Here is a 27,599-nt window from a genome sequence, read left to right as displayed (position 1 = left end):
CCTTTAGGCTCCCCCCTCCCCAGCAAAGAAGAGGCCGTGCCGGTGTTTTTCCACTCAGCAGGATGGGTGATGCTCAAAGCTCCCTCATTAGACAACAGACACGAGAGGTCAGGAAGAAAGCGCTTATAAATTACCGTTTCCTCCTGCTCGGCGCTGCTAGTCGCGCCGCACCGCTCCGCCGGACGCGCCGCACCGCCGCAGGGGCGCAGCGGCGCGCAGGCACCGCGGCCAGCGGACACAGGTACCGGCACCTCCCGGGCGGGAGCGCGGGCGGGCGGTGGGGCTGCCGCTGCTGCCGCCGCTGCCGCTGCGGTGCTGGCGCTGGCGGTGGCGGTGGCGGTGGCGGGGCTGGCGCGGATCGCCCCTCGCTGCCGCGCCGAACAAAGGGGCGGCAGCTCCGCGCCCAGCGGAGCCGAACCGAGCCGGGCCGGTGGCGGCGGCATCGTCCTCCCTTTGTCCGCCTCGACTCGGGGTGCCCCCGGGCGCGCTTTCCCTTCCCCCCTTCCATTTATTTATTAATTCATCCTTCTCCTTAAAGCCCCCTCCTCCCCAGCGCTCGCATTACCTCGGCGGTGTTTTTTCTCCCCAGCGGTTATTTACCCCACACCCCCCCACACCTTGCGTTAACTTTTTTTGGCGATAAAATTCTCAGCCATTCCCCGTTGGCCGCCCTCCAGCAACATCGACGGCGCACGCTTCTCTCCCCGGCTATTTTTGCCCATTTTTTCTCCCACCCCTCCCCGCTGTGCTTTCTCTGTCTGCCGTGCGCTAACCTCGAGTGAAGAGACTGGTACAGGCAATGCTACATCTGATGCTAATGGGCCTACCTGGTGGGTAATACCGCTGCTGCTGCTGCTTTCTTGTGATTTCACTCGTTTTCCTTTTTACTCCCCTAATTTTCCTTTTATTTTGTGGCTTCTTGACATGCTGAAATCAAAGTAGTGATGGGGCTTAGAAATAAAACATAGGGACTACACAGGGCAGGTTACCAAGCTCAGCGTGGTGCGAAGGGGTGATAATTCTGGGTTTGTCTGGGGGTAACTTGGATCCAAAATTCACCCGCTGGCTTTAAGATAATGAATGCCCATTGCTGCCTGGTATTATAGCAGGAGGTATGTGGGAGGACTCACAAGGTTTCCATATAAGAGCATGGGAGAATTTATTTCACCCAGGCGAAGAAATGTGCAGAGTATGTGTTATTTATGACACTGAAGGCAAGCTGTGTTGTCCTTAGGCAGCTCCAAGAGTGGCAAAACTTGGTATTTAGAAATTGTAGAAGCTGATTTCTGCTGTTTAGTAAGAGCTATGTTTAAAGGGTGAAAATAAAAGAAAGGAAAAAGTAGTGGGAGAGGATCCAGATAAACACGAAGAAATACAAACCCACACTTATTCCAGCACAGTTTGTGCCAAGGTGTAAAGATGGAGGTTTTTGATGAGTTCCCATGTTTTTTAACCGTATTGGGAAAGGCATTAAGAAAATGTGCCGAGAGGAGCTGGTTACGTTGATAGTGCTATTTTGGTAACTGCATTTTTTTTTATTGCTTGCATGTGAAAATGTTTTGAGTTTTGGACTAGCAAAAGAGTGAGGCAGTCCTGACGGGGACACATGTCATCGGCTGTGTAATTCAGGGTTCGGATGACAGTTGCTACCGCTTTAGGTTTTATGGCTTTAGGTTTGAGGGTAAATCAGCCCGTTAAAACCTGCTGCTGTGGAATTTCGATGGGAGAGGCTTTGGTGAGAGCTCTGATGGTTGTTGACAGCCGGGTGTTTACCTCTGGGTCTGCGTTCAGCCGAGCTGACTGCTTTCTGGCATTGCCTACCTTTGCCACAAGTGGTACGGAAAGGTTTCCTTGAAGGTTATTGGGGGTTTTTTTAAGCAAAATGTGTGAGCAGCTGAGACAGCCAGCAGTGTGACAGTGACAGTGTCCCTCACCCGGACCAAGTCTGAAGCACGAGTGTGGAAGGAGGATGTCTGTGCTGCCCTCGTTAAACTGACATTAGAAACTTCATTTTTGGTACTTTCAGAGATAGTATCTTCCTGTTTCCCCTTCAACTGTCTCTTATCTGCTTTGCATGTTCTCTTTTTGTCCTTTTTCTCTTTATTTGTCTGTCACCCCTGTCCCTTCCCCTTCGCACCTCTCCCGCCTTGGTGCCCAGCGCAGCTCCCGCTGGAGGGCGGCAGACGCCTTTCCCCTGCCCGGGGCTGCCCGCGACCCCGGCCCGCGGCCGGGACGGCAAAGGCCGCTTCTTGCCGGCCTTTATTAACCTGCTGCTGTCACCTGAGCTGTGATGGTTCATTTCTGTCATACTTGGCAAAAAGCAGGAGGTCGCAGGTGGCACCGTGGTACCTGTAGGCCCCGAGAGGGTGGATGCGTGCTCGGGGGTGCTGCATCGAAATCCTGGGGCATTCGGTTTGTTTGCTTGAGAAATCTTGGTCTGGAATCTGGTAGAAATTTGGAATCTTTCAAATGCTACCGACTTCTGGTTTATTTTATTTTTCTGTAACCAGAAACAAAATTTGGCATACAGCTCTTCATTGGTAGTTTCAAATGTGGAGCTTTTGCGTGGGTTGCCTGGAGCTTTCATGTCAGAGGTGAAATGTTGGGGCGATGGCAGGAGACTTGAGCTGGTGTGAAATGCTGGCAGAAAAGAGGTGCCACATTGTCCTGGAAAACTAGGAAGACACTTCAGGTTGGTTTGCCCTTGTTGCAGAGTGCTTGGGAAACCTCCCTTGCCTGAGTGGAGTTCTGTTTGTAAAGCCTTGGTGTGGATCTTGTCGTACAGCTAATCATTGCTAATATTTCAGTGAGGGTTTTTTTTAAAATCAATACTCTTAGTGTATCCTAGTGGCTTCCAGCCAGGTCCTATGGGCTGGATGTTTCCGAAGAGACTCTTGGGCACTTTCCAGATGATGATATTCCTAGGATTTTCATCAATGCACATCAAGGCTTAGCAGCAACCCCCTATTATTTTAATTTTGCCCCTTCTATATTTTCCAATGCCCCATATTTTTGCCCCAGTGGTCAGTGGGGCAACATGGTAGTGCTGCCAGTTCCACCAGTAAGGGGAGTCTCTGCACTGGTGCCATTAAAAAAACCTGGAGTTTTAATCATGCTGGCAAACAGCTCTGAAAAGATTATGCTAATTAGTTTCTTATAAATTTAACCATATTACAACACTTAAAAATGGATGGGAAAGCCGTGGTAGTTGCACCCTTTTGTAAGTAATGTTTATTTGATTGGTCATATGAATAAATTGTAGATCATTTAAGAAGGGAAGCTTTGAATAGATTACCCAGTCGGATTAGTGCCTTTGACTTCTTTTCATCACTAACTTAATGACCAGAATGGATCAGGGTTATTTTTCTAAAAAGTAATCCTGTGTCTGCTCCAGTAAGAGCTCTGTACACGGAACTAAAATTTATTCTAATGGCACTCTAGGGGGGCTGCTTGCAGGATTGGGTCCTTGGCTCTTGGAAGAAAAGCATGAGGGTGAAAATGCAGTGATTTAATAGTTGTTGAATTTCTTCCATGTATGCCTATTTAATTGAACCTTCAGCTGTTGTAGCTCCATGAATTTAATTGATTTGTGTGAGCTTTGTTTACATCCCAAGGCATGTAAACTTTAAATTGCTTACATAGTAGCTAATATTGATACAAAGTAATACAGTAGAAATTAATTGAACATTCCACTCTGCACTGTTCATTTTTCCCTAAAAACCTGCTGTTGTAAGGGCTGCTGTGCTGCCAGTCAGTGACTGAAACCATGGCTGGTGTCCTACAGCATCCTCTCTTTTTTTCAGTGTGTCCAGATTTACACCAGCAAAAAGCCATTTGGTGCCAGCCCTAAACCCTGTTCCAAGAGCATCCACCAAACCCACCAGCTCAACTGGTGGGAGGGGAGTGTGAATCAAATGCCAGCAAGCTTTGGGTGGTGGCAGCAGGGTGGCAGTCCCATGGCTGCAGGAGGTGGCTGTTGGGGCCTGCTGGGAAGGTTCCCCATTTCAGCAGTTACTGGGTTTCCTGTTGTGGTTCTCTGTCACTCAGAATTGTCACAGCCACGAAGGACGCCTCGCTGCCGTGGCTGCCCAACCTGGGCTTGAATGCAGTCAGTGCTTGAGCACTGGCATGGAAAAACAACCCTGCTGTGCCAAAATGCAGTAGGAGGGCCCTGCTTCATGGTGTTGGTGTCAGTCCCATGTCCATGGGTAGGAGAGCAACCCAAACACTGCGCCATGGGGTTATCGCTGAGCTGGAATGTAGTTAAAGGTTCTTTTATTTCTTCATTTTTTATCCAGATCACATGGCATTTGTATTTTATTTCACTGCTGCGGTGTAATTGTCCTGCCATTTAGAGGGGATATAGTCATATCTCCTGTGATGTTCTATTTAGGATGAAATGCACAAGAAATGATCTCCTGTTTTGACATTGGTGCTGCATCCAGTGTCTTGGTGTTCTTCAGATAGAACTTTTTACTGATGAAATTCAGAAAACGCAGTGCATTATAGCATTGAAACATGTCTGACTTATCTTGCTGGACCCATTTTTTTCCTTTAAAATATTTTTTCCCTTTTCTTTTTCTCTTTTTTTTTTTTTTTTTCCAAACAGGAAAAGAAAATACATTCAGCAGAGATTCTTCTTCATGTAAGTGTTATTTATGCTTGTTTATGAAATTGCAAAAAGGCTTAAAAAACTCATAACATTCAAATACTGAACACTTACCATCTGTTTGTAGAAACCAAGTATAGAGCATGTGAAAATAGGCTGTATTTATACAGCAGTAATGCTCAGCAACTGATATCTTAAATTTGTCTGTGCAGTTCTTCTGTGTGTATCACCACAGAATTTAGAAAACATTGCAAAGCACTTTGTAGACATTTAAGCAGCATGCCCATAAAGTCGGTGTGTAAATCCTGGAGGGATAATGTTAAAATGGTTTGCCCAAAGCAGAGGAGACACGTAAGTGAGAGCTTGATTTAGCACCCCAGAGTCCTTGCTCCCCAAACGCTGTGACAAAGTCAGCTTTTGTGCCTTGGATCCTACAGAATCCAAGTTCTGCCCATAGTTTGTTGTGTGCAGGTGTGTGCATGTGTGTGTGGGTAAGAGAGAGTGTCTGTGTGTGTACCTGGCCTCAAATAGCCTGTAGGTATTTCAAGCCTTCTCCACAACCTATGGTGGTGCCCATTAAAGCAAGAGTAGATGCCACCAGCCTTTGGTGGGTACTGTTGCAAATGTTTTGTGAAAGCATTTGGCTCCAGCCTGGCTCTCAGTCTGGGGGAGCCTGTTAAAAGTATTCTTCGTGGGACTGAGAAAGCTGCATGTCATAAAAACCCAACAGGCTTTTTTCCACACCATCTAGCGACCTGGTTGTTGGTTTGGTTTTTTTTTTAGCAGATCTCAGCTTTGAAAACTGTTGAGTAGTATAGAAAGCTCTGCTCTGGTATTTCTTCCTAGTAAATAAATCTGATTAAATGTTTTACGGGGCTGTATAGATGAAGACTCTCATTGCCTTTATGCAAAATTAGCTTAGCAAGGAAAACAACTGCATTGTTCCCAATGCAGGGCCCGCTTCGCATAACTTCCGAGCATGTACTGTGTCCAGTGGCATGGCAAGCCCACGAGCACTCACCTCGGGCTGATTTCCCATAAATCAATTTTTTTTTTTTTTTTAACAACATGTATCTCAGAATTGCAGCACTCCATTATGCTTGCGTAGCAACTTGCTGGTTAATATGTAGCAAAATGCCATGTGGTAACAAATGTTTTTTTGCTATTGTTGAGCTGGAATGTTAGTTCAGCTTCTAGATAAAAGTGGCTTGCGCAAGGCGTCCCGGTAGACCATGATTTCTGTGGCTTGTACAGTAGTTCTGTAGGCAACCGTGTTCTGCTCTTCCTCTCCCCTGTGCTTCCCTTCATCTTCACGTGAGTGAGGGGTGGGCTGATGGAAAGGCAGGAGCTGGCAGCCCTTTGCATCCTGCAAAACACCAGCCTGGGGTTCTTATTATGCCTGTTGCTAGTCAAGCATCTGTTGAAAACACTCTTTATTCTGGTTGTGTTGCTAGCAGAAACATTGTTAGATGCTTTATTTAATAGCTTTAAACCACAAGTGTTCTTTGGCTGGTTTTATGGATAAGACAATCTTTCAAAAAAAAAAAAAAACCCAATCCAAACCAAAGAAATCCAGTACTAAGTGAAGGATACCCCACAAAGGATTAAAGAATCCTTCTTTCCTGCTGCTGGGAATCCTAGATGGGACTAGGTTAAGAAGGTACATCATCATTTTTAAAAGGTAACAGAGAAGAAAAAAATCCAGAAGGTTTTTGAGTATGAACATTTTCAACATTTGTAGCTCATTATTATTTCATTCTAGAATGGGAAGTTCAAATCTCTTGAAAATCCTGTGATGCATGTGCTTCCCATAGATTATAAAGGGGAAATGGTGAAGCAAAAACCCCTTTAAGGGAAGAAGCTCCCAAACAGAGAAGAACCCAAAGAGATGAACCCTACAGCAGTGACTGTATGGTGTCTGGAAACTGCAGAATAACCACGCAGTGCAGATCTGGGGAGTTTTGCTTGGAGATTGCAGTGTCTCAAAGAAAATTCCTAAGTCCAATACATACACTCTAAAATGAGTAATGAAAAGTCAGTGGTCCAGAGGCCATTTGCAGTGCAGCCTTCCATCACATGCTGTGGCTTTTCAATGGCTGACGGCAAGCTTTGAGCACCAGAGCCTCTCTCCTCTGGTTCTGTGCATGAAATATTACGACTTTGACTCGATAACTCTGTTTGTGCCTGTCTGTGCATTGGCTTCCCTTGGCTTCTACAACGGTGGGAGTTTCCAAGAGAGAGTTAAACTCCAGGGATGGGAGTATTGAGGTTATAGTGAAATGGCAGGATGGTGAAGCATCCAGGACAGGGATCTCTCCCAGGTCCTGTTCAGAGAGTTGACTCCTGTGGCAGTGAGTGCTCAGTGGGGATTAACCCCTCAGGCCCTGGCTTGGGCCGGTCTCTGACAGGAGGTGACCACTTTGAGAAGGGGCTCTTTGTGATAGTAACCAGCCATATGTAGTTGTAATGATAAGAAAGGGACCATCTTATTTTAGTCACTTTGCGACAAATACTACCACAATTCATTACTTTCCATCAGTGCCTCATCCTATGGAGGAATCACCACTGCCCATCTACATTGAGGAGGGGACAGAAGTCCCGATTGGTGAGTGCAGTTGGGATGGGATTTGTTTAAGGGAGGGTATTAAGGGTACTTGGGTTTTATATTCCTCACATTTGTGTGTACCCGTTTGTCATTGAAAATGGTAAGGTCTGTTGCAAATGTTTTGGGGATTTTATTTTATATTCTTCTTTATTTTCTATTTAGAGCTCCTGAGAGTTGTTGAACACTGCTAGCATTGGTTTTCATTTAAATATAAATCAAAGTACATAATTTATACAGTGACATTGAAAGCTTCTGTGCAGCATGTCTTAACACAAGGCTGAGGAAAGACCACAAGCATCACAAGAGGTAGTCCCCACTTTGGCCTTTGACCTCAATGTTGAGGTACTCAGCATAATCTGACATGTGGGTCAGTGTTTTTGTTCTTGCTGACACTCTCATGCCCAGCACCCAACAGACTCACATTGTCCACACCACTGCATAGGCAGAAGAGAGGCAGAGAGGTTTGCCATGCACCTTGGAGTGCTGCACACCCCCAGCTCTGAGCTCTGGTGTAGATGTATTGTCACTACCTGGATGTACAGGTTGAGTGCTGTTTTGGGTTGTTTTTTTTTTTAAATAGGGAAGCTGGCTTGAAGATAACCCATAAAAGAACACAACTAAAAGATCAGTAAGTTGGACTGCGGTGATCTTTTTTGGACAGTAGAAAGTTGTGATTGCAGAATTTCCTAGAGCCCCATCCTTATACAATCTGTTCTGGACTGTGTACAGTAAGTGTGCCTTAGCTCTCACCTTGGGAATCTGCCTTGTTGAGCAGATGTGTCTCTTCAAGCAACTTTTTCTTATTATATATCCTGAATTTTTCCATTCCTAAATTCAAGCAATTGCTTCTTGTCTTACTATCTTTTGAGCTAGATTAATTACCTTCCTCTACACACAGTACCTGGAAGGTATTTATAGCTGGATCTCAGCCCAGGAGTCTTCTCTTTTATAGAACATATTAATTTTAGCTCTCTTACTCTCTTCTTAGATCACTTTTGTTGTCCTTATTTGTATTTCCTTTAATTTCTCTATCTCCTTTCTAATCTGTGGAGATTTGAACAACTCATAATTTGTTCACTGTGGCTGTTTTGACATAGCATAATGCTTTAGATTTCCATCACCCCTTCCCTTGTCCACATCCAGAAATAGCTTAGCCTTTGACCCTTCTGCATCACTCAGAAGCATCACAGAGAGAAACTCTATTACTTGGCTAATCTTACCTGCAGTCACCTTTGGGTTATTCTTGGGTTCATGGCTTTGCTAGCTGCTCCTCAGGCAATGTTACTGCTCTCCTGGGATGCTGGGCTTTATACTTCCTAACACTAAATCCCCATCCTATTGCATGCCACTTATTTTATCCAGGGATATTTTGAAACAGTATGCCATTATTTATTTTAATGCCCTGGGATTTTATAGTTTACATAGAAGTTGTTACTGTTTTACCATATGCAGAGAAAAGTACTTAAAATTTTAATATTTTGATACCTATTACAGCTGTCTTTTGCTTGTTAGTCCAGACTCCTTTCCCAGCTTCATCATTCTTATTTGTATATCTTCCCTGATTTTCCTTCCTCTAGTTAAAAATGTTCATAAGAGCTGGCAGGTTTAGTCTTCTTCTTGTCTTCTTTTTGTCCCTTTTCTCATTATACACTCAGAATATTGTTTCTGTACCTCTTCTATGCATGGCATGATGTGGTCTTCCCCACAGCAGATCGTCTTTTCCTCACCTCCCTGGGGTTGTAGTCAGCTGAACATCTGCTGGACATTAGACCTCTCTTGTAGAACTGTTAAGGTTCTGTCCTGGCCCCTGGGATTTCCTCTTGTCTTTCCCACTGCTCTGAGGAAACCTGGACTACTGAGGTGGTGGCACCTGCACCACGAAAAATACTGTAGGGCTGATGAGTCACAGAACTGACCAACCAACCAACCCAAAAAACCCCAGCTATGAGTGGAAAGCTTTTTAGAGGATGTTTGTTGGGTGCTGTCACGAAGCAGGTTGGTTGGATCAGGCTCTGAAGTGCAGCACCAGCTGTGACACAGCCAAATTGGGCTGGAGAGGGCACCGTGTTTGCTTATTCCAAATAAGTGTCTGGACTGTCAATACAGCAAGCTGTGGTTGAGGGGCAATGAGTGGAAAAAGTAAATGGTGCAGAGATGAGGGCAAACTACAAGCTCTGGGTTTGGTATCTGAGTGTCTGACGTGGGTTAGGGCTTTTAGATGCAGCATAAATCAAGGTAGGAAGCAGCTGTAAAATTCTGGTCTGGGTCTGGGTCTCGGTATTGATTCCGCTTTCCATTGATCTCACCAGTGATCCACATCCAGGGTGCCCATTTGTACCTGTACAGACCAGAACAGGAATAAAATAAAGGCCTGTCTGCATTTAGGCTGGAGAGAAATAGCACACAGTGCCGTTGTTAAAACATTTCACTCAGCACAACCATCATTTACTTTTAAAAGGTTGTTTGGAGAACTTAGATTATTTCCTCATCTGAAACACATTTTGGCTGCTATATGGCATGCATATTATTCTGACCCAGGCCTGACTGGTGGTGGTAGATTGCTTTGTAGCTTCTGTATTTATTTAAAAAATAGAAAAATCAGTAGACTCAGATATTTTCTAAATTTAACAGTGCTAATTATTTCAAGCAATTTTAAAAGGAACATAAATCTCACTTGTTTATTACAGCTGCTTCATGAAAACAGCAGCTACAAATAATGCTCTGTAATGAAAATCTAGCTAACACTGTCATGAATTAGCCAATAAGAGAATGAACATTTGGGATTTGGTCAAGGGCAGCATTTCCTTCTCTGGCAGGAGGGTCTTTGCATTGAGGAGAAGGTGGTTATTACCTAAATGCTGGTTTTGTTTCCTTGCATGAAATGAAGACTTTTACATCTTTGCATAAAGGAATATGATTTTTGATTGGAAAAAGGCCTGAGTTCTACTTAATAGTTATGTACTTTTGCCTTTTCTTAAACGCATTCCTAGAAGAATGTAGCTGAGTGAGATGCAACAAATAATTTAATAAATCAAAGATATTTATGAGGAGATGGGAAATATATTGTGACCATTAGCAATGAACCTATGGAGCAGTGACAAAAAAGTTCAGGTCAGATGCTGGGAGCCTTGGTTCAGGCACAGTTTCAACCATCTCCCACTCAATATTTCAGGAGATTCAAAATAGGCAGAGTAGGTCCTTATTCCCTACTGCCATTCATAGTAAAGTCATGTCCATATTCTTCCATCCCTGTTGTGTTAAATACTAAAGAAAACACCTGAGATTACACCGTCCAAATTTATGTTTTGTAAAGCAAAAACACAGGGAAAAATATTTGTATTTGTAATCATTGCATTTGGTCTATTTAGGAAACCACTGAAGGATTAATTGTGTCCTTGGGGATCAGGAGCAGTAGAGCTTTAGGCTGAAGTGTTTATGTTTTGCCTTCCAAGTCACATTTGAGATGTTAATGTTGTTTGATACCTATAAAATTAGCTCAAAGACGTACAAATGCAGGATATAATTCTCAACTGATTTATTCCAGCATAGTTTTGTTGATTCCAATAGCATTGCTATTGCTTTACTGTGAAAATTATGTCAGAAGTCAGGCCCCCTTTTTCGGGAATCAGCCCTGCTAGCCTTCAACCCCATTGCACTTCTGCTGCAGCTCTGAGTCCCTACATGGACAAAATGTGAATTAGCCACTTCCATCTTTCTGATCGCTTCTGCTAATGAATAGCACTGGCTTCAGTGTGCTTTTGTCAAATGTATACAAGTGTTAAGTGGCCCTTACCTCTACAGGATTCTTACTCCCATGAAGTCATCTGGGTATGGTGGAAAGCTCCATTAGCACTCTTGAATCCGTGTTTCCTTGATTGTCCTCACAAGTCATGGTGCAGCCTGGGCTCATTTGGGGCATCTTGATTACAAGAGAAGAATTTTCTTGTAACTACACCCAGTTTCTTCTGCCACTACTCAGTCTCTGCTTTTAAGCATCTCTGATGTTTTCTTCATGATAAAAAAATGGATTTCCAGTCTACTGCTCTTGGGCAGACTCACTCAAAGAGAGAAGCTTTGTTACTTTTTATGTTTCCTTTTATAAGAGAAAGTGCCCCCTTTCCAGGCCAGAATAGTATTTGACACCTACAGAGAGCTGGCTCTGTGTCTCTCTAGGAGATTGCCTTCCCTTCCAAGAGAAGAGAACCTTTTTTGTTGCACGTGCTTTGTGGTTTGCTCTTTCATGGGGAGCTGGCACGCAGAAAGCTTGATTTTTGCCAGGTACTGAGTGCCTTCTGCAAGGTATTGAGTGCCCTCCTATCCTTTGCAGCCAAAAAGGAGTTGATTGCTCTTGGCATCAGTCAAATCTGGACCCAGAAGACCACAGGTAGTATTTACCAATTATTTATGTGCTTTCGCATGCCAGAGTTTGTCTGAATTGATTTTCATTGCATACGAGAGGTTTGAGGCGTTAATGACACTTGCCTGCCACTAAAAACACTTTTTAAAAATAATAATAATAATACAATAATGAGCATAACATTTATTGCATTGCCATGGGGAAATTAAAAACCCCCAAAATTAACTAGAGTCCAAGTAACTATTAGCTCTTCAGAGCTAATGTGTGAGTTATATACCCTGAATGAGCACCATATGCCAGTTCATTGTGGCACAGTGAGTCACAGGACACATTGTGGAAAGCAATAATTGCTTGGCATGCATTGAAGCATTCAGTAAGGCTTTTTGTTTGGTTTTCTTAAAGGAATATGTTTTACTCTAACAATAAAATGGGTGTTGTCTGATATGCTGCCACCAGGGACTGTTGCTTTTTCTGTGCTTAACCTGGAGCTTACCCATTGTCACTCACTGCAGAGCCCCTCAGTATCTTTTGCTTTCCAACTGCTTGTATTGTATGTGTGCAGTACCAGAAGACAAAGAGTGAGCCTTCCATTTGGTATCATCTTGTCATTCTGTATTAATCCTCCTCTCCCTTTTCCTCCTCATCTTCTTTCTTTGTCCACAAAGATAGAGACATTCAGATTATGTGGAATAAATGTTCATCCTGAGCAGAGTGAAGCAGTGGGATGAGTTGCACAGGATTGTACAGTCTCCACACATGGCCAGAGCTTGACCAGATAAGGCCATAGGCAAGCCAGTCTGATTTTGATATTGGCCCTTCTTTGAGCAGGAGGCTGGGCAATGTGACCTCCAGAAATGCCTTCTACCCTGAATTACTTTATGGTTCTGTTTAATGCCCACTTCCTGTACTGATTCAGCCATAGTGCTGTGCATGCCATTAACTCCTCACTCCCTGTCACTGTCACTCTCATTCATACCTGCGCAGAACAGGAGCCACCTCCTGAAGGTCAGTGAGGACACAGAGGTTTTACTTACATGGGAACAATATCAAGATGTAAATGGTGACCTCAGATGAGATTAGTAGGTGAAATTTTGGTATCTCTGAAATTATTTGGAATTTGTAGCAGGATTTCACTTCAGTTATCTTCAAATCTTCAGCAAGTTCCAACTGAAGTTATCAATTAAAGAGTTTAAAGCATAATTATATCAGGATAATAAGTATTTAAAAGTAGATATCACCTTCTTTTTTTCCTTTTCAGTGACAAATCTCGTTCTCTAGCAGCCTTGAGGAGAGCTTTGGGGTATTTAGGATTTAGTGAGCCACCAAGTGCCCTGGCTGGGCCGTTACGTGCTGGTTTCCTCATGTGGCTGTAACCACGTGAGGGAGTTAATGCTGCACAGAGCATCTGCTCCTCAGCTCAAGGCCCTCCCAGCCCTGCAGCTGTCTGCCAGAAAGCTGGGACGTGCACAGGGGCATCTGCGAGCTCCATCGGGTAGCAAATTTTCATGGTCAGCCCATATGTTAGCCAAAAAACGCCCTTTGTCAGAACAATGTTATTTTAATTGTGCTGGGAGAAAGCAAGATCACACTCAGATTAACCATGTCGGCCTAGGGGATTTTGAGCAATGATGCAGCTATTCTAAGGCAAAAAAAACCCTTCAAAAACTCCCTTGGTGGGAAAAAGAAATAGGAATATTTCATAGGGTTTCTCTTTCAAGTCTGACAAGATAAGGTGCTTTCTCTCCATCTCTCTGTCAACAAGAAGTATACTGTCTATGTAAACACCTGGTTTCCCATCAGGTTCTACCAAAAGTAAAGTTTACAAATGGGGCTACCACAGTGGATTGAAGAAGGACTAAACATGAGCAACCTAAAGCTTTTGTTGCCCCTTTTATACAATGCAGGATTCTAAAATCAAGATTTAACAGGATAGATTTGCTTTCATTGCTGCCCTCTCTTTTCTGTAACCACATAAATACTCTCACCTCGTACAGATCCTGCTTAAATGATGCAGGGTACTGTTCTTTCAAGTGTGAAAAGGGTTTGTGCCTGGTAGAGGGAATATAGTAATGGAAGATACTGTTGCTCAGTAGGGTTGAAGTTCCCTTCCCCACTACTCTTTGTGCAGTACACAAGCAATAGGTTGCAAGTCAAATTTCATGGACAGATAGTATCCAAATGTGCAACTTCAAGCAGCACATCTGACTTTGAATCACCTTGGTGATTTCTCCTGTAAAGCTACCACAAGTTCATGTAGCTCTTGTTAAGGTCACCTCCAAAAATTCAGACAAGTCAACCAAAGGAAGTCTCTCATTTTCTACCATTGGTTTGCATGTGAAGTGGTTTTGTTGCTATCTCAGCTGCTTGTCAGGTGCCTGTTGTTTAAAGTGGAACTGCAAACAATTTCCCACTTGTCCTTTATTAACTTTTGCATAAGAAAACCAAGTAGTGAAAAATAATTGTAGTCATGATGAAGACAGCTTTAGATACTAATGTGCCACATTGGTATCCTATTTAAGTGTGTTCACAAAGATGAAACTGCAGGAAGAAAAATCCTCAGCTGCTAACAGGAGTAAGTTCAGTTTATAGTAGTCGGGCCAGGACTATAAAAGCAACCTGCAATGAAACCATCAGCTAGCATTTGTTTGAAAAGATAAAAAGAGATGAAGAAAAGTACTCAGGCTGTTCACATGTTGTCATGCTGCATTTGGGGAAGCTTACCTGCAAAAGCCAACAGAAAAACAAGTAAACAAGTACCTGTGGCCTGTGAGATTGACCCTGGTGTGAAGGTGGGACTGCACATACTTGTGTCTTGTATTGGAGTCAGCCTTTGCTCTAATACAATTTCCTTTGGAGGCTGCAGTTCGAGAGTGAATTCTGTGAGGCTTCTGTCCAAGTAGTGTGTGAGCCCAGGGTTTTGTTCCTGCTTGGTGTGTGCTGTGCACTTTGCAGACCATGGTATGCAGAAGTGGTTTGTGTGTTAGTTTCCTTGGAAAAGCAAAGTATTTGTTCTGGCACTGTTTGGTTTTCATATCTCTTGACATAAAAATGAGCACAGCTCTCAGTCTGTGAAAGCAAATGTCAGAGACCCATAGCAAAACTGAACTGAAAATACACCTCTGGTTGGGAATCAGTGTGAATCACACGGTATTTAAAAGCTCAGTGGTTTGGTGGTCAGTACCAAATGTTCTATTTGCAACTCAGAACTTTATTTATTTATTTAGATCAAATAATGCCCATTGCAAGGCCTGTAGGACATAGTGGTATTCCTTCTCAAATGCCCTCCAGAAGCACAGTGAGTGGCTCTGGGCAGCCAGGGAAATTGAGAGGACGGGGCTGCAGCTGGAGACAGAGCCAAGGCTGTTCTGGGATTAAACAAAACATGCCATTGTCCGGCCGTGCAAGCCAGCACCTGGCACCAGCTGCAGGAGAGCAAATAAATATCATAGTGTCTACAGAGCTTCATTTTTTTGTGTGTGTGAAAGTCTATGTTTCACCAATCTGTTTTGCCAAGTTGTGCTCTCCCTGAGCTTGTTCATCAGCTTTGCCACTTCTTCTTTTTGCACGTCTCCTGCAGACCCGCCCGCGCTGCTGCGCTGCCGTGTCAGGGGTTTCAATTTCATTTCCTGTGCGAAACTTCATGTGCCTAAAGTTTTTGTTCCCCTTTTTTTTTCTTGTTTTTGCTTGAAGGAAAGAAAACAACAACAGTAAATTAAACCTCAAGGTGCTTAGGAAATTTCTGTGGCTGAAGGCCTGTGAGAAGAGGTGCCCTGGCAGAACACCCCAGTCACCTGAGTACCCTGGTTCATCAGCAAAGGGTTGATGCTCCACTTCTTAAAGATTACAGCTCATTTCTGTCACTGAGTTGTATTTTTGCTGATATTTACTGCCAGCATGGAGGAAAAGTCAAGGCTAAAATCAAAAGTAGCTCGCTCTCACCATTAAGTTTTAGTGCTCATGGCCCAGCCCTCAGGGCTTTGTAACCTGCTCAGATTTTATAGCCCTGTAATGGGACTAACACTGCGGATCGCGTGCGTGTAATAGCTGTTTTCCTGGTGCAGGTTGGCTGGCTGCTTTCCACCCACACTGCCGTGTTGCACAACTCTTCTTTCCATTAATGTACTCTAGAAAAAAAAAAAAAAAAAAAAATCAGGTGTTGGGCAGATGGGGCACGGGAACAAAGAAGAAGAAAGGATTGTTCCCTTCCACTGATGGTGTGGGGATCTAGATTTCTGGGAATAAGGTACTGTATGACATGTTTGCACAGCTGCCACAGGTGGGATAAAAATCTGTCCTCAGTTATTGTTTAAGATGAATGGATAGAGGCAGTAAAAACACAACTCTGGCTTTGTGTGGAGGTGGCCTAGGCAGGTATGGCAGCAGCTGATCAAAGCCATTGCTGGGTATAGAAGACTCTATTGTTTTTCCAAAAATGTGTAATCTTACACATCCATCTGTTTTTTACTTAGTTAGAAAACATAATGAAAAAGTACAGTGCTCCTCAATTGTGAGAAAGCCCTGAACATTAGCATTGGTAAACTCAGTTAATTTAAGGCTAAATTTAGAATTAGCATGAAAGAAAAAATAGGTGAGGGTGAAATGATTTCTCCCCAAGGAAAAACTACTTTGATATAATGAATTCATATGTTTTATTGCACATTTGCCTCACTAAATTACTACTTTATTGTTTATCTTCCCTGCACAGGGGCAGTGCTCCATTACTGTAGCATGGAAATTGCTGTCTGACATTATCATGTGTTGCAAGTGCCTTGCAGAAGTGTCACATAGGATCAATACACTATTAATCACATGCAAAAAATTCAATAGGCACAGTGCACACCACTGACTGTTTGAGTTCATAAGCTTTGTGAGCTTTAGGGGGTTTGCCTTTTTTTATAGCAGGATGAAGGACATCCCTTAATGATTCTGATCAATTTGGTGGTTTATTTGTGGCAATAGGAATTAGTTAATTGGCACCAGGGTTTGATGGAGAATTTCAATCCATTCAGATGCAGACCTTCAGAATTGGTAGCAAAACACAACAATGCTTATTCCCTTTGTCAGGAGGTGTATAACTTCAGGGTACAAGGAGACAGAAGAGTTGAGGATGTGCACAGCTTGTTGAATCTTCTTCAAGAACAGTGCCCATCTTGCTTGGAAAGCCATCAGCTTGCTACACCACATGGACAGAATGCATTTTGTTAAGGGTCCTCTCATAAGGACAAAGAGGTGGTGTCACCCGGTGAAGTAATGGCTTTCCACTTTCACAGTGGGTGAGCTGGTAGAGCAGAGGGAGCAGGCAGGGATGGCAGTGGGAAGCTGGTGTTTCTTTCCAGCCTGTTGACAGTCAAGAGGCTGTGAGCTGGCACACCCAGAGGCATTAAACTGGGTCAGCAGCTGGCTTCACGTGAGCAAAACTAGTTTTAACTGGTTGTTCTCCTGCACAGAGTTACCAGCAGTTTCCCCTGAGTCTCTCTGCCTCTGCCAACCCCTCGCTCCTTCCCCTTGGTTGTCTTTGCCAGAGCAACCCCTGTGCCTGCTTCTCTGAGGAGGGGACAGAGCAGGAGCACCATGGCTCTCCAGGCAGGACACTTGGGATACAGGAGACACTGTGAAATCCCACAGAGGGCTTCAATAGACAGAGTCATAACCAATGTTATGTGTCTTGCATCCCATGCTCCTCCCTACTGACTGCCACGACTGCCCTGTGCCATCTCCTGGGGAATCAGGCTCCAGATGAGGCTGGGGAGCATCATCTTTGCCTCACCCCTATTTAGGGTCAGGGTCATGCTCCCTCTGAAATCCATTGGAATTTGTGGGTATTCATTTTCCTCCTTTCCACCGCACACAACGGAAAAGGAGTTTTTCATTTCCTCCTGTTCCAGGTTTAGTTGTAACTGCTTTGTTCTTTGACATAAATGAGTAGAACAAAATGAGCATCTAGAGTATTATGTGACTGCAGATTTTCTGCTGCTGAAATCTGAGCAAAGATGCAGGATTTTATAACAGCTCAGTGCTGTGACATGGTGCCTATTTGAAGCATTTGAAGAACATGAATGGAAACAGCAGCAAGAAAAAAAGCATGTAGGGAAAAAAGATACCTTTTGTCCAGACCACAACTGATGAAAAAGAAATTGCATTAAGCCCTGGGCTTTTCTTTCAGAGTAGGCTTCAGCTTTATGAAGAAGTTCATTTTCCTCCTAGAAAATTTTCAGTAGCAGATTTTCCAGTCAGTCTTAGAAGACTAAAAAAAGCATCACAGTGAAAGAAAAGGAAATTATGAAGAAGTGAGAAGGGAGATGGAGAAAGCTGGAGCAAAAACTAAGAAGAAAGGACGAATGGATTCTAGGGTTTAAACAACAGCCCAAACCCAGGGAAAAGTATACAGAAAAAGAGGAGTCCATTAAAGACAGAACAGTGAGCTGTAGTTCAAGGAATTTTTAGAGGCACTTTTTAAGAGGAAGAGAGGCAGTGTGGGCAGTAAAGAGAGTGGTATTATTTTTCAGAAATTGTAGGTATCTTGTTCAATGAAGCAGAATGATCTTGGATATGAATTAGGGACAATAAGTGAAGTCAGGTGCTCCTTGGGTACTGGTAGGGCATTGAGGGCTGGCAGACATAAAGGCTTTTTTTTTCCTCCAGATCAGAAAGACTTGCACTGAAGCCATGAGTTTGATCAAGGGGCTGTTTATTTTAATCATGTATCGATTGGCTTAACCACACTGCCCCGGGAGGGAGGGAGAGCTGTCAACATCAAGAATTACAGCTTTCAAAGTTCCAAGTAATCCTAGGAAATGAGCCAAACATAATAAATGTAGTTTTATTTGGGACCTGATCCTACTACTGTTGAAATCAATAGCAGTTTTCCATTGCTCTCAATGAAAGTGGAAGCTGCTTATTTGAAGACCAGCTCTGATCCAGGAATCGGGGCATCTAATTTTGAAATATTCATGAATGTGAATGTAAAATAATAATAATTTTTTAAAAGAGCCAACCCACAAATAGATTGGCAGTTCTAGGAAACTCAGTTTTTAAGGGAATGTTGACTTCAATTTGCAGAATACAAAATAAATGACAGAAAGTAAGAGCAATGGCAATAAGTCCAAATAAGCAGTGAGCTTAAACAGGGTTAGAAGAATTATTTATAATGTGGTAAACTGATGTCTTTCAAAAGTCATTGAGGCAGAAGAGGACGAGAGAGCACTGAGAAGCTCAAGATATACATTCTGCACAGGCTGAACTTACTAGAGAAGGGTCCTTGAAAGCAGAAGTAATGATGATACACATCATATTACAAAAATAGTCCATAAAATCAGTGGTACAGCCATACAGTCATTCTTCAAACAACATTCCCATCAAGGTGAAAAACACTCTGAATGTGTACTTTGCTTTTAGTTTTCCAACAGAAAAAGAAGCTAGAAAAAACACATTCAGTTCCACTCTAGTCAACAATTCGGTATGTTGAATCTTTAATTAAAGTTTATATGCATTGGCCAAAAAGTAAGTATCTGCTTTGCTGTGGTTGCTGGTGTTCAGATGCAAGACAGGGCATGATTTTAGCATGTGTAAATATTTACAAACACACAGATGTGTGTTCAGGCAGACTTTGATTTTCCCATTTCCATCAGCATTTGGTTAAATACTGTTTGAAAGACTTGATTTTTAGTGACTATTAAATGAGGTGGCATCCGTGGTGTGCTTGTCCTCCAGGCTCCTCTTGGAAGGTGCTGCTGTGCATTGGTCGCTTGTCTTCAGCTGTAAGAAGCTTGGAGCGGATCATTACTGTAATCCCAAAGCAAAAACTGAACACAGTGTATTTTCAGATGTGTAATCCATGAGTTGTCTGACAAAAATGTCAGTGGTTCAGCAGTATTGAGAGTTGTGTCTGTACTGACAACCAGCAGGTCCTGGCTGTGCTGGTGGCCTTCCCTCATGGGCATCACTCACCATCTGCCCCCTCTGTGCAGTGCCTTCCTCTTCCTCTACCTCTCTTTTTTTTTTTTTTTTTTTTTTTTGCAAGTTATGAGGGATTACATTTCACTGCCAGTATTTTTTTAAAGGGTATGGGTTATCTGAGGTGCAGACTCTACATGTGAATATCTGATAGCTGTAGCCCAGGGGATGTCCCAAGCCAAGCTGGCTGTGAAAGCTCTCCTCTTATGGGGGTATTTTCACCTGTGCATCAAAGACTGATCAGTCATGGGGGGCAGCAAGAGAGCCTGGGTTATTGCAGGGTATTTCACCTGATGAAATTTGTGCAAGGCACAGACACGTGACTCTCCTGTGGAAGGGCGTCCTGGCTGCACCAGTGAGCAGATACTTGAGAAGTGCAAAGTGTCCATGCTTGATCCCTTGTTCTGTTTTTCCATATTTTACCAGCATTGATTTGATAATTGATTACTCCATCCTCAGTTAATGAGGGTATGTACCAGTGTATGTGAGAGCAAGCGTGGCCCAGTCTGGATTTTTTCTCCCCTTGCTGTCGGATCAGGCTCTTGCAGTGTGACTGGGCTCAGCCTAGGGGCACACCATAAATAGCAGGCTTGACTGCTGCTTTTTATTTATCCATATTGAGTTCATCAGATGAAGCCAAAGCTTCCTGGGGCCATCTGAAGCTTCCTGGAGGGGGTACTCTCACAGTCAGATGTGGCTCCTGGAAGGCAGACGTGTGTCTCTGGGAGGCAGACATATGCCTCAGACCTGGATTGCTCCTTTTGGACTATGTGGTTGTAAGAGCATTTTTTCACAATATATTTCCTTGGGGGAATCTGATGGACTTAGATCTCGGATACCATCCCCACTAAGTGATACAGTAAAAATAACCTATTATTCTCTGCTTCTGACCTGGGCGGTGACAACATATTGTTTCAGCATCTCTGTCAGACTATTTCCCTTAAGAGCCATTTTAGCCTCACCCAGTGGGACATAGCTAAAGGAAATGAAACTCCAACCCCATTAAGGAAAAAGACAATGCCTTTTGCTAAACAAACTTACTTTTCTTGGCTTTTCTTCACCAGGGAGAATCGCCCGTACCCCCCACCCTTGCAGCCTTTGTAGACAGTTCCTGTAATTGGGAATGGCTGGGTGGACACCAATGGTTGGCAGCAAAGGGGGATAAATCCGACATCCCTTGAACGTGACATGGGCTGGGACCACAGTCCCAGGTGGCCGCTTAGTGGCAGTTCCTGTGGTACTGGTGGACAGTACGTGCCTGCCAGCCACAGCTGCCGGTCCTCCAGACACAATTGGGATTTTAGCAAGTCTGTACACACTAAAGCTGGGCTGTTACTAATTTTGTGCAAGCCTTGGATAGGTAGTGTGCCCCACTATTGAGAGCTGGTGACTGGCACCAAAGTTTTGGTGGCTCATCTCCTGGCACCCATACAGTGAAACGAGCCCAAAAGCAAGCATGACCTTGAGGGTTCATGGACTAAGGGAGAGATCACGATCTGTCACCACATTCCAGCTAAGGCTGAAGCATAATTTACACTTACTAATTAGGTTTTTAAGCACAGCCATTAATTTGGGGTATCTTGAGACAAATTAGAAATCCCTTTTTATAATGCAGTTCCACTCAGTTACAAAGAAAGAGTCTGAAAAGGCACCGTTTCACATTTTGTGTGCTGCTAATTGGGCCAAACCATAGGGTGATCATCTTGTCCCAGGGAGAGTCAGGGTTTACAGAATGCAATCAACTGGTCAGCCTTCCAAACTCTGGGTAGAACTGACTAACACCTGGGTCAAAGTAAATCCGCAGGCAAGAGGATTAGAGCTGGCAGAAAATAAAGAACCCTGTGTCACAAGATAAAAGTAGATTGCAAAAAATTGCAGTCCTGAAGAGTTTTTAATCTTAGAGGTGGCTAATGCTGCAGGTCTCCTTAGGTTTTTATATGTAAGGGGAGCCTGTGTTCCCAGCGGTCTGTTTTGGGGTATTTCCAGTATCAGTCTCCACGGGGAGCAGTTAAGCTCCTATTTCAAACCTAATCCTGCAGGGATCTATAAATCTATATATCTCTGTGCTCTCTTAAGCAGGTTTATGACTGTCCCACCGGTTCACCAAAAAACTGTGTGGAAAATAAGAGCATACCCTGAACACTAGGTGTGAGCCTCTTCTTTTGCACGCTTTCCCCCTCTGTTGATGAGTGTTTCAATAACCCCTACAGCTTCCATGAGACAATCCAAATGCCCTCCATTCCTCAGCCCAGAATAGCCTGTTGCCTGATGGTTATGACATGCTCCAGCAAGATGAAAGATAGGGATTCAAGGAGCACAAATAGCAAAAGAAAGCAAAAATGAGCTTTCTCCATACCTGGTAGGTGTTGCAGAAAGAGCAGGACATCAACCCCTCTTTGAAGAAAAGCAGTTATGTCCACTTTTTTTTTTTTTTTTTTTTTTCTTCCCTTCAAGAGAGGACTCCTGGAGTTTATGCAGGATGGTGCCTGTTTGGGGCTTGGTGTGAGATGCAGATGTCTCAGGAAGGTTAAGGCTGCTGTGAATCCCTTTTAGAGGCACCTCCATTAATCTCCATTCATGATACTCAACTCAAGTTAGCTGCTGTGAATTAAGCCCAAAAGCAACTAAGTGCCTAAAGACTGTTACAGAGCTGGCCCTACCATTTTTATTCTGTTACTGCTTTATCTCATGCCGTGTCTCTGACAGTGACCAGCAGGAGCTATTTTGGTGGAATACGTCCTGCCTCCATCCCCGTGCAGCGGTGGTGGTCCATCACCCTGCGCTCCACTTTCTCCTTCTGTGAGCTCTCTCTGCTGTTGATCACGAGGTATTGCAGTGCTCGTGCCACCCTGCGCGCTCACCAGTGGCCTGGTTTAAAAACCAATAGAAAGTCATAATGATTAACGCTGTGGAGATTAAAGTCCCTCTTTAGATCGTGGCCTGATAGGCAGCTGCTGTCACAGTGCCTGCTTTGGAAGGCCACCAGTGTGCCAGTGGGACGAGTGTGGAGCTGCTGTGGTTTGTGGCAGTGTTAGCCCTCTGAACCTTTCCGTGGTGAATGGGAAGCATTGCAGGTACAGTGATGCATATCTATCTCAAAATCATGTTCAGATTAAAAACTTCCTGCAGAGCTAATGCCAGCTCAGTCTTCGGGTCACTGCCACAAGCTCAGTTGGGTTAGAGATCAAAACCAGTGTGCAGGTACGGGGGAGGCTGGCAGCTATCGAACAGGATAATCTGCAGCGTGGTTTTTTTATGGCTGCACTCATAATGACATGTATAAGCGGCCAGTGGTTGTGATCTGGAACAAACTTGCTGGTTTGCCTGGTTCTGGTGAAAATTTCAGTACCAACACACTGTGCAATAATAACTGGTCAGAGCCAGCTGAAGTCACTTGAGTTATGTGGGGAATTAATTGGCCGCATATGCCTGACGTCTCAGGTAACATGAAAGCTACAAGTTACTCCTAAATTGTTTTCATTAGAAAACCTTAGTTAAAAAGGCACTTGTTAGAATAATTCTTTCTGTTATTGTTTTTGAATGTCTGTGATTTTGATAATAAATTATATATATAAATTATTAAACCAGCTATGATTTAATATGACTCATACCACTGACTTTTTAATTAACTAAGGAGCCATCATTCTCAGCAAACTGTTCCATTGCATAGGTGTGCATTTCACAATAATTGAATATAAAGGCTTATTTTTGTCCCTTTATTGATGTCAAGGGAAAACAGTACAGTTATGAAAATGGAATAAACTGAAAAGATTCCTTCAGTTCCTGCAGGCTGATTAGAACAAACGACTTTCCATTGCAGTTTTTATGAATGTATAGTTTTCTGAAAGGTTTATAGTACTTCAGGGAATGGAAATTGCAGGCAGTAAATAATACAGGATCGCTCAAGTTATTGGGAAGTAGAAGAATGGGTTTTATCTGGAAAGGTGAGATTTACTATTCTGTATTTCACATAAATGCTTTAGAAGGAACCAGATGCAGTGATTTGTACTTTATTTTGGGCATGGAAGCAGCGTTAGACACTTGCCCAGGAGCACCACGTGCAGGAGCCGGCACGGGGAGCGCAGCTGGGGCAGTCCTTCCCTGCGGGCAGCAGGTCAGCAGCGAGCAGTGCCAGAGCTTCACGGTGCTCTGCACTGCTCTGGCTGCAGAGAGGTGACCACACACTCAGGGGGACTTTGCCTCTGCTGGTCAGTGAAGTCATCAGAAGTATTTTCCTATCTCAGCTTAATAAACAACACTGTTTTGTATAGAACGAGTTTGGCTAAACAGTTCTTGCAGTGTTAGAGAGCTCTGCTGGAAAAGACTGCTTAATAAACCCCTCTTTTTTTTTGTTGTTCTTTTTCTGTGTAGAAAGCAGAAATATGGCAACAAAGGAAAAGCTTCAGTGCTTGAAAGATTTCCACAAGGACATCCTCAAACCTTCCCCCGGCAAGAGCCCGGGGACACGGCCTGAGGATGAGGCTGAGGGAAAGCCACCGCAGCGGGAGAAGTGGGCGAGCAAGATCGACTTCCTGCTGTCCGTGGCGGGGGGATTCATCGGTTTGGGCAACGTCTGGCGGTTCCCGTATCTCTGCTACAAAAACGGCGGAGGTGAGTTTTCATCCCACGCTCAGGAGCCCGTCTGTCTGCCCCATGCTCGCTGTTTCTCAGTGCCTTCATCCCGTTTTTAAAGAGGACTGTCCATACGTGTGTTTTCTGCCTCCCTCACCCTCACCTCACTCTTCAGGAGAGGTTGTTTCATCACTGAATAGTTTTTATTAAAACTTTATTAGGGAAAAAAATCCAGCAATTTCTAGTGTTGTGCTGTTGAACCTTTCTTGCTCTTTTACTTCTGCTACAACGAGTCTGAGTTTTAACTAGAAGATATGCTATTAATATAGACCATTAAGATTTCAGACCAGGGGATTTCAGAATAAGATCAGTCTGAGCCATATGAAAGTATTGTGTGCCTAACAATCTGCCATTGTTATTGGAGATATTCACTTTAAAGAGGTAAGAAAATGCCCTTTCCAGCCTATACTCATCCTTCTTGGAGAAAAAATACCCCAGAATAAGAGTATTGCACAGTGATATTAAAGTATTAGATATCTTTCTTTGTTTATATGTGCCTGTTGTCACCTTTTTGATGATCTTGTGTAAGTTCTGTCATTTAATCTCATTATTTACTATTGTATTTTCTCAACAGGTGCATTTCTTATACCTTATTTCATTTTCCTGTTTGGGGGAGGTCTTCCCGTGTTTTTCCTGGAGGTGGTGCTAGGACAGTATACCTCCGAAGGTGGAATTACATGCTGGGAAAAGATCTGCCCTATTTTCACTGGTTAGTACACCTTGTTGTGCTTTACTGCTTAAAGACCCCTCTGTAAACCATATGTAGGAGCCCCTCATGTCCATTAACTCAGCTATTTGCTCTAGTAATTCAGGGTATGATATTGGTTCCTGGAAAGGTAGAAGTCAGAGAGTCTGAAGTGAGGTATTGATTTTGATGCTATCAGCTTGTTAACTGGCAAAACTGCCAATAACCAATAATGAAATTGCATATTATGCCTTTTAAGGCAATTGCACATTTTGTTTACAGGTATCAGAGAAAGTGTTGTCTTGAAAGGCTAGATGGCATTAATGAAACCACCTTTGAAATGGTATTTTGGTCTGGAAATCAAAATCCATCTTCTATGTGAAAGTTTATCATTGGCATCATCTGTCTGCTACAGATGCAGTCAAAACCTGGACAGCATTTTTTGGTGGGATTCAGGAGCAGGGCTTTGGTCATAACTGAGCAGGTCCTGGCAATTGTTGGTCTGATATTACCTTTTCCTGGCCTTTTCCTGCTCAGTGCTCACAGGAACAGTGTGAAGGCTGCTCTGGAAGTTAACTAGAAGGAAAAATGAAAGGTTAGAAAAATGACAGAGGATGCCTGTCTTGTGTTCAGATTGCCCTTTGCAGCTGGACAGCACAGGCAGAATCATTTGAAATAATTGCACTAAACATGTGTCCCTGTTCAAATCCCATTTGGAAAGAGTGGGCACTTCACACTGGCATGTCTCTAGCTCTGCCACTGTTGCCGTTCCAGGCATCTCTCTCCCCTGATATCACCCCAAGCAGAAGTGGGGGTTTTCTCTGAGGCTCACCCTCCCACCTAGTGCTCAAAATGCTGCTGAAGGTGATGTAATTCTGCTGCTTTAGCTTAATTTTCTTCCTCCTCCTCCCACTTTTGTGAAAACTTTTTTTTTTTTTTTTTTTTTTTTGAGGAGGAGGAGGAGGAGGAAGAAGGAATGTTCCTTGTTTAAATAGCAATCATCTCCCAGGAATCCATAAAGAGAAAGGGTAGCTAATGTGACTAGCTGTATGTGCTGAAAGAAATGCAGATGTACAGAATAAATAGCACTTGCTCAGCTTGTTACCATCTGACATGAAAATAATCTCTGGTGATAAAGACTCCTGCTGCAGCAAGGTTTAAAACTGAAAAATATGAGGCAGGTACCCCAAGTGCTGGAATATCCATCAGAGTGATGTTAAAGGGAGCTTCACAGGTTCTTGTAAGAGACAGCTCTAAATTTTTAAAGGAAGTAGTTTTATTTTGCTTGTGGTTCATAACTGGCAAACTATGTAAGCAGAGATTGATCCAGGTAACCATAAGATCCACAAATACCATGCTTCCTTTGCACAAGTGAAATTGAGGCAGAAACCACTACTTTCACACAGATTCCTTTTTAGCTCATTCAAGAAATGTCTTTTTTTTCCCCCTACATAGACTGAGCCCAGCCAGTTGATAACTGAGTGGTGCAGGTGCTGTCCAGCTGAGAAGTTGGCTTGGGGGACAGTGTGGCAAGAATGAGGTTGCCCACACAGGCAACCTGAGAAGTGAGATGATGCAGCAGACAAGCAAAGCCTGATGCCTTGCCTTCCCTCTACTAAAACTTGAAATAGCTGGGTTAGTGTTAAATTGAGTAGATTCCTGCAGTCCTCCCCTCAGTGTCAGCAAGCCATAGCCAGAAACTCAGCCCTGAGTGCCAGGGATGGTGGCAGGTCTGTGCTGATGTGTGGTTGAGCTGAGTTTCCATCAGCAGTAGGGGAGGGCAGGATACAAGCCCACAGCACAGTGGGAATGGCACCAACCCCAGGAGATCACAAGTTGCAGCAGCTGTCACATCTGCACGTTTTTCTTTTCTCTCCCCTTCTTTCCAGGAATTGGTTATGCTTCCATAGTGATTGTGTCCCTTCTGAATGTGTACTACATCGTGATCCTGGCCTGGGGACTCTACTACCTGTTCCAGTCGTTCCAGAGCGTCCTGCCATGGGCACACTGCCACCAGAAGTGGAACACGCCCACCTGCGTGGAAGACACTCTCAGGAAGAACAAAACACTCTGGATATCACTGAATGCCACTAACTTCACCTCTCCTGTCACAGAGTTTTGGGAGTAAGTATCCCCTCTTCTTGGTGTCTTCAGGAAGCTTTCAGTGGCATACCAGAGGTCAGTCCTGAGATTTTATGGGAGCCCACAGGGGAGTGTTAGACAAGAAAATTGCTCAGGATGTCAGTTTTTTGACCTGTGTTTGCTACTGGTTCTCACCTATCTTGAGACAGACTAGTAGTAAGTCTGGGAGTGCTGGAGACAGGTGATAGAAGAGATTTATCCTAGACCATACAGGGAGCTTTAAAAGCCAGCACAGCTTCTTCTTTGGAAGCAAACTTATTTCCTTCTTGGCTGGATTCTCTGAGTGTGGCAGGAGAACACAAACAAGTCACTGCAGATGCCCTGATAGCAGGGATTTACAGTGGAAACAGCAACAAATCATCACCTTTGTGGTTGTCTCTTCCCCAGCTGTTAGCATTTGCAGTACACTTTATGAAGCTATAACACATCTCTCTTCAGTCTGATGGCAATGTAAGGTTTTGACCTCAGTAATAAATCTGACAGAGGTGGTGAACGTTGTCCTGTATTCTAGGTTTCCCAGGTCATCTCTGTTACAACAGTTTTTTCTGCAGTCTCTGAGGAGACTGTTTTGCCAGATGCCTGAATTTCATCAGTCATAAGCTTCTTATTCTCATTT

At 43.7% G+C, this 27,599-nt stretch overlaps 2 protein-coding genes across 13 annotated transcripts in view; one reads left to right on the top strand and one right to left on the bottom strand.

Annotated features, from left to right (window-relative positions):
- The window catches only part of LOC121350072 (formin-like protein 3), a 5,563-nt gene extending 4,306 nt beyond the window's left edge, over positions 1–1,257 (bottom strand). For 2 of the 4 annotated variants that reach the window (XM_041461103.1, XM_041461111.1), the window contains exon 1: positions 135–540. In XM_041461103.1, the coding sequence (XP_041317037.1) occupies positions 135–508 (374 nt within the window). In that variant the 5' untranslated portion in view covers positions 509–540. Of the gene's footprint in view, positions 1–134; positions 541–565; positions 609–827 lie in introns of those variants that run through there. The other 2 variants (XR_005954631.1, XR_005954630.1) reach the window with 2 other exon arrangements.
- The window catches only part of SLC6A6 (solute carrier family 6 member 6), a 58,101-nt gene continuing 30,609 nt past the window's right edge, over positions 108–27,599 (top strand). Inside the window, exons 1-8 of one of the 9 annotated variants that reach the window (XM_041461078.1) lie at positions 108–241; positions 4,610–4,645; positions 7,149–7,214; positions 7,795–7,842; positions 11,542–11,598; positions 23,896–24,135; positions 24,731–24,865; positions 26,731–26,965. In XM_041461078.1, the coding sequence (XP_041317012.1) occupies positions 23,907–24,135; positions 24,731–24,865; positions 26,731–26,965 (599 nt within the window). In that variant the 5' untranslated portion in view covers positions 108–241; positions 4,610–4,645; positions 7,149–7,214; ... (1 more) ...; positions 11,542–11,598; positions 23,896–23,906. Of the gene's footprint in view, positions 242–715; positions 831–2,580; positions 2,693–4,609; positions 4,646–7,148; positions 7,215–7,794; positions 7,843–11,541; positions 11,599–23,895; positions 24,136–24,730; positions 24,866–26,730; positions 26,966–27,599 lie in introns of those variants that run through there. The other 8 variants (XM_041461034.1, XM_041461014.1, XM_041461042.1 and 5 more) reach the window with 8 other exon arrangements.

The sequence above is a fragment of the Pyrgilauda ruficollis genome, unplaced genomic scaffold (assembly GCF_017590135.1).
Source record: "Pyrgilauda ruficollis isolate IOZ18807 unplaced genomic scaffold, ASM1759013v1 scaffold10, whole genome shotgun sequence".
Lineage (NCBI taxonomy): Eukaryota > Metazoa > Chordata > Aves > Passeriformes > Passeridae > Pyrgilauda > Pyrgilauda ruficollis.
Note: the sequence above shows the minus strand (reverse complement) of the source record. Positions and strands in the feature narration are given on the sequence as shown.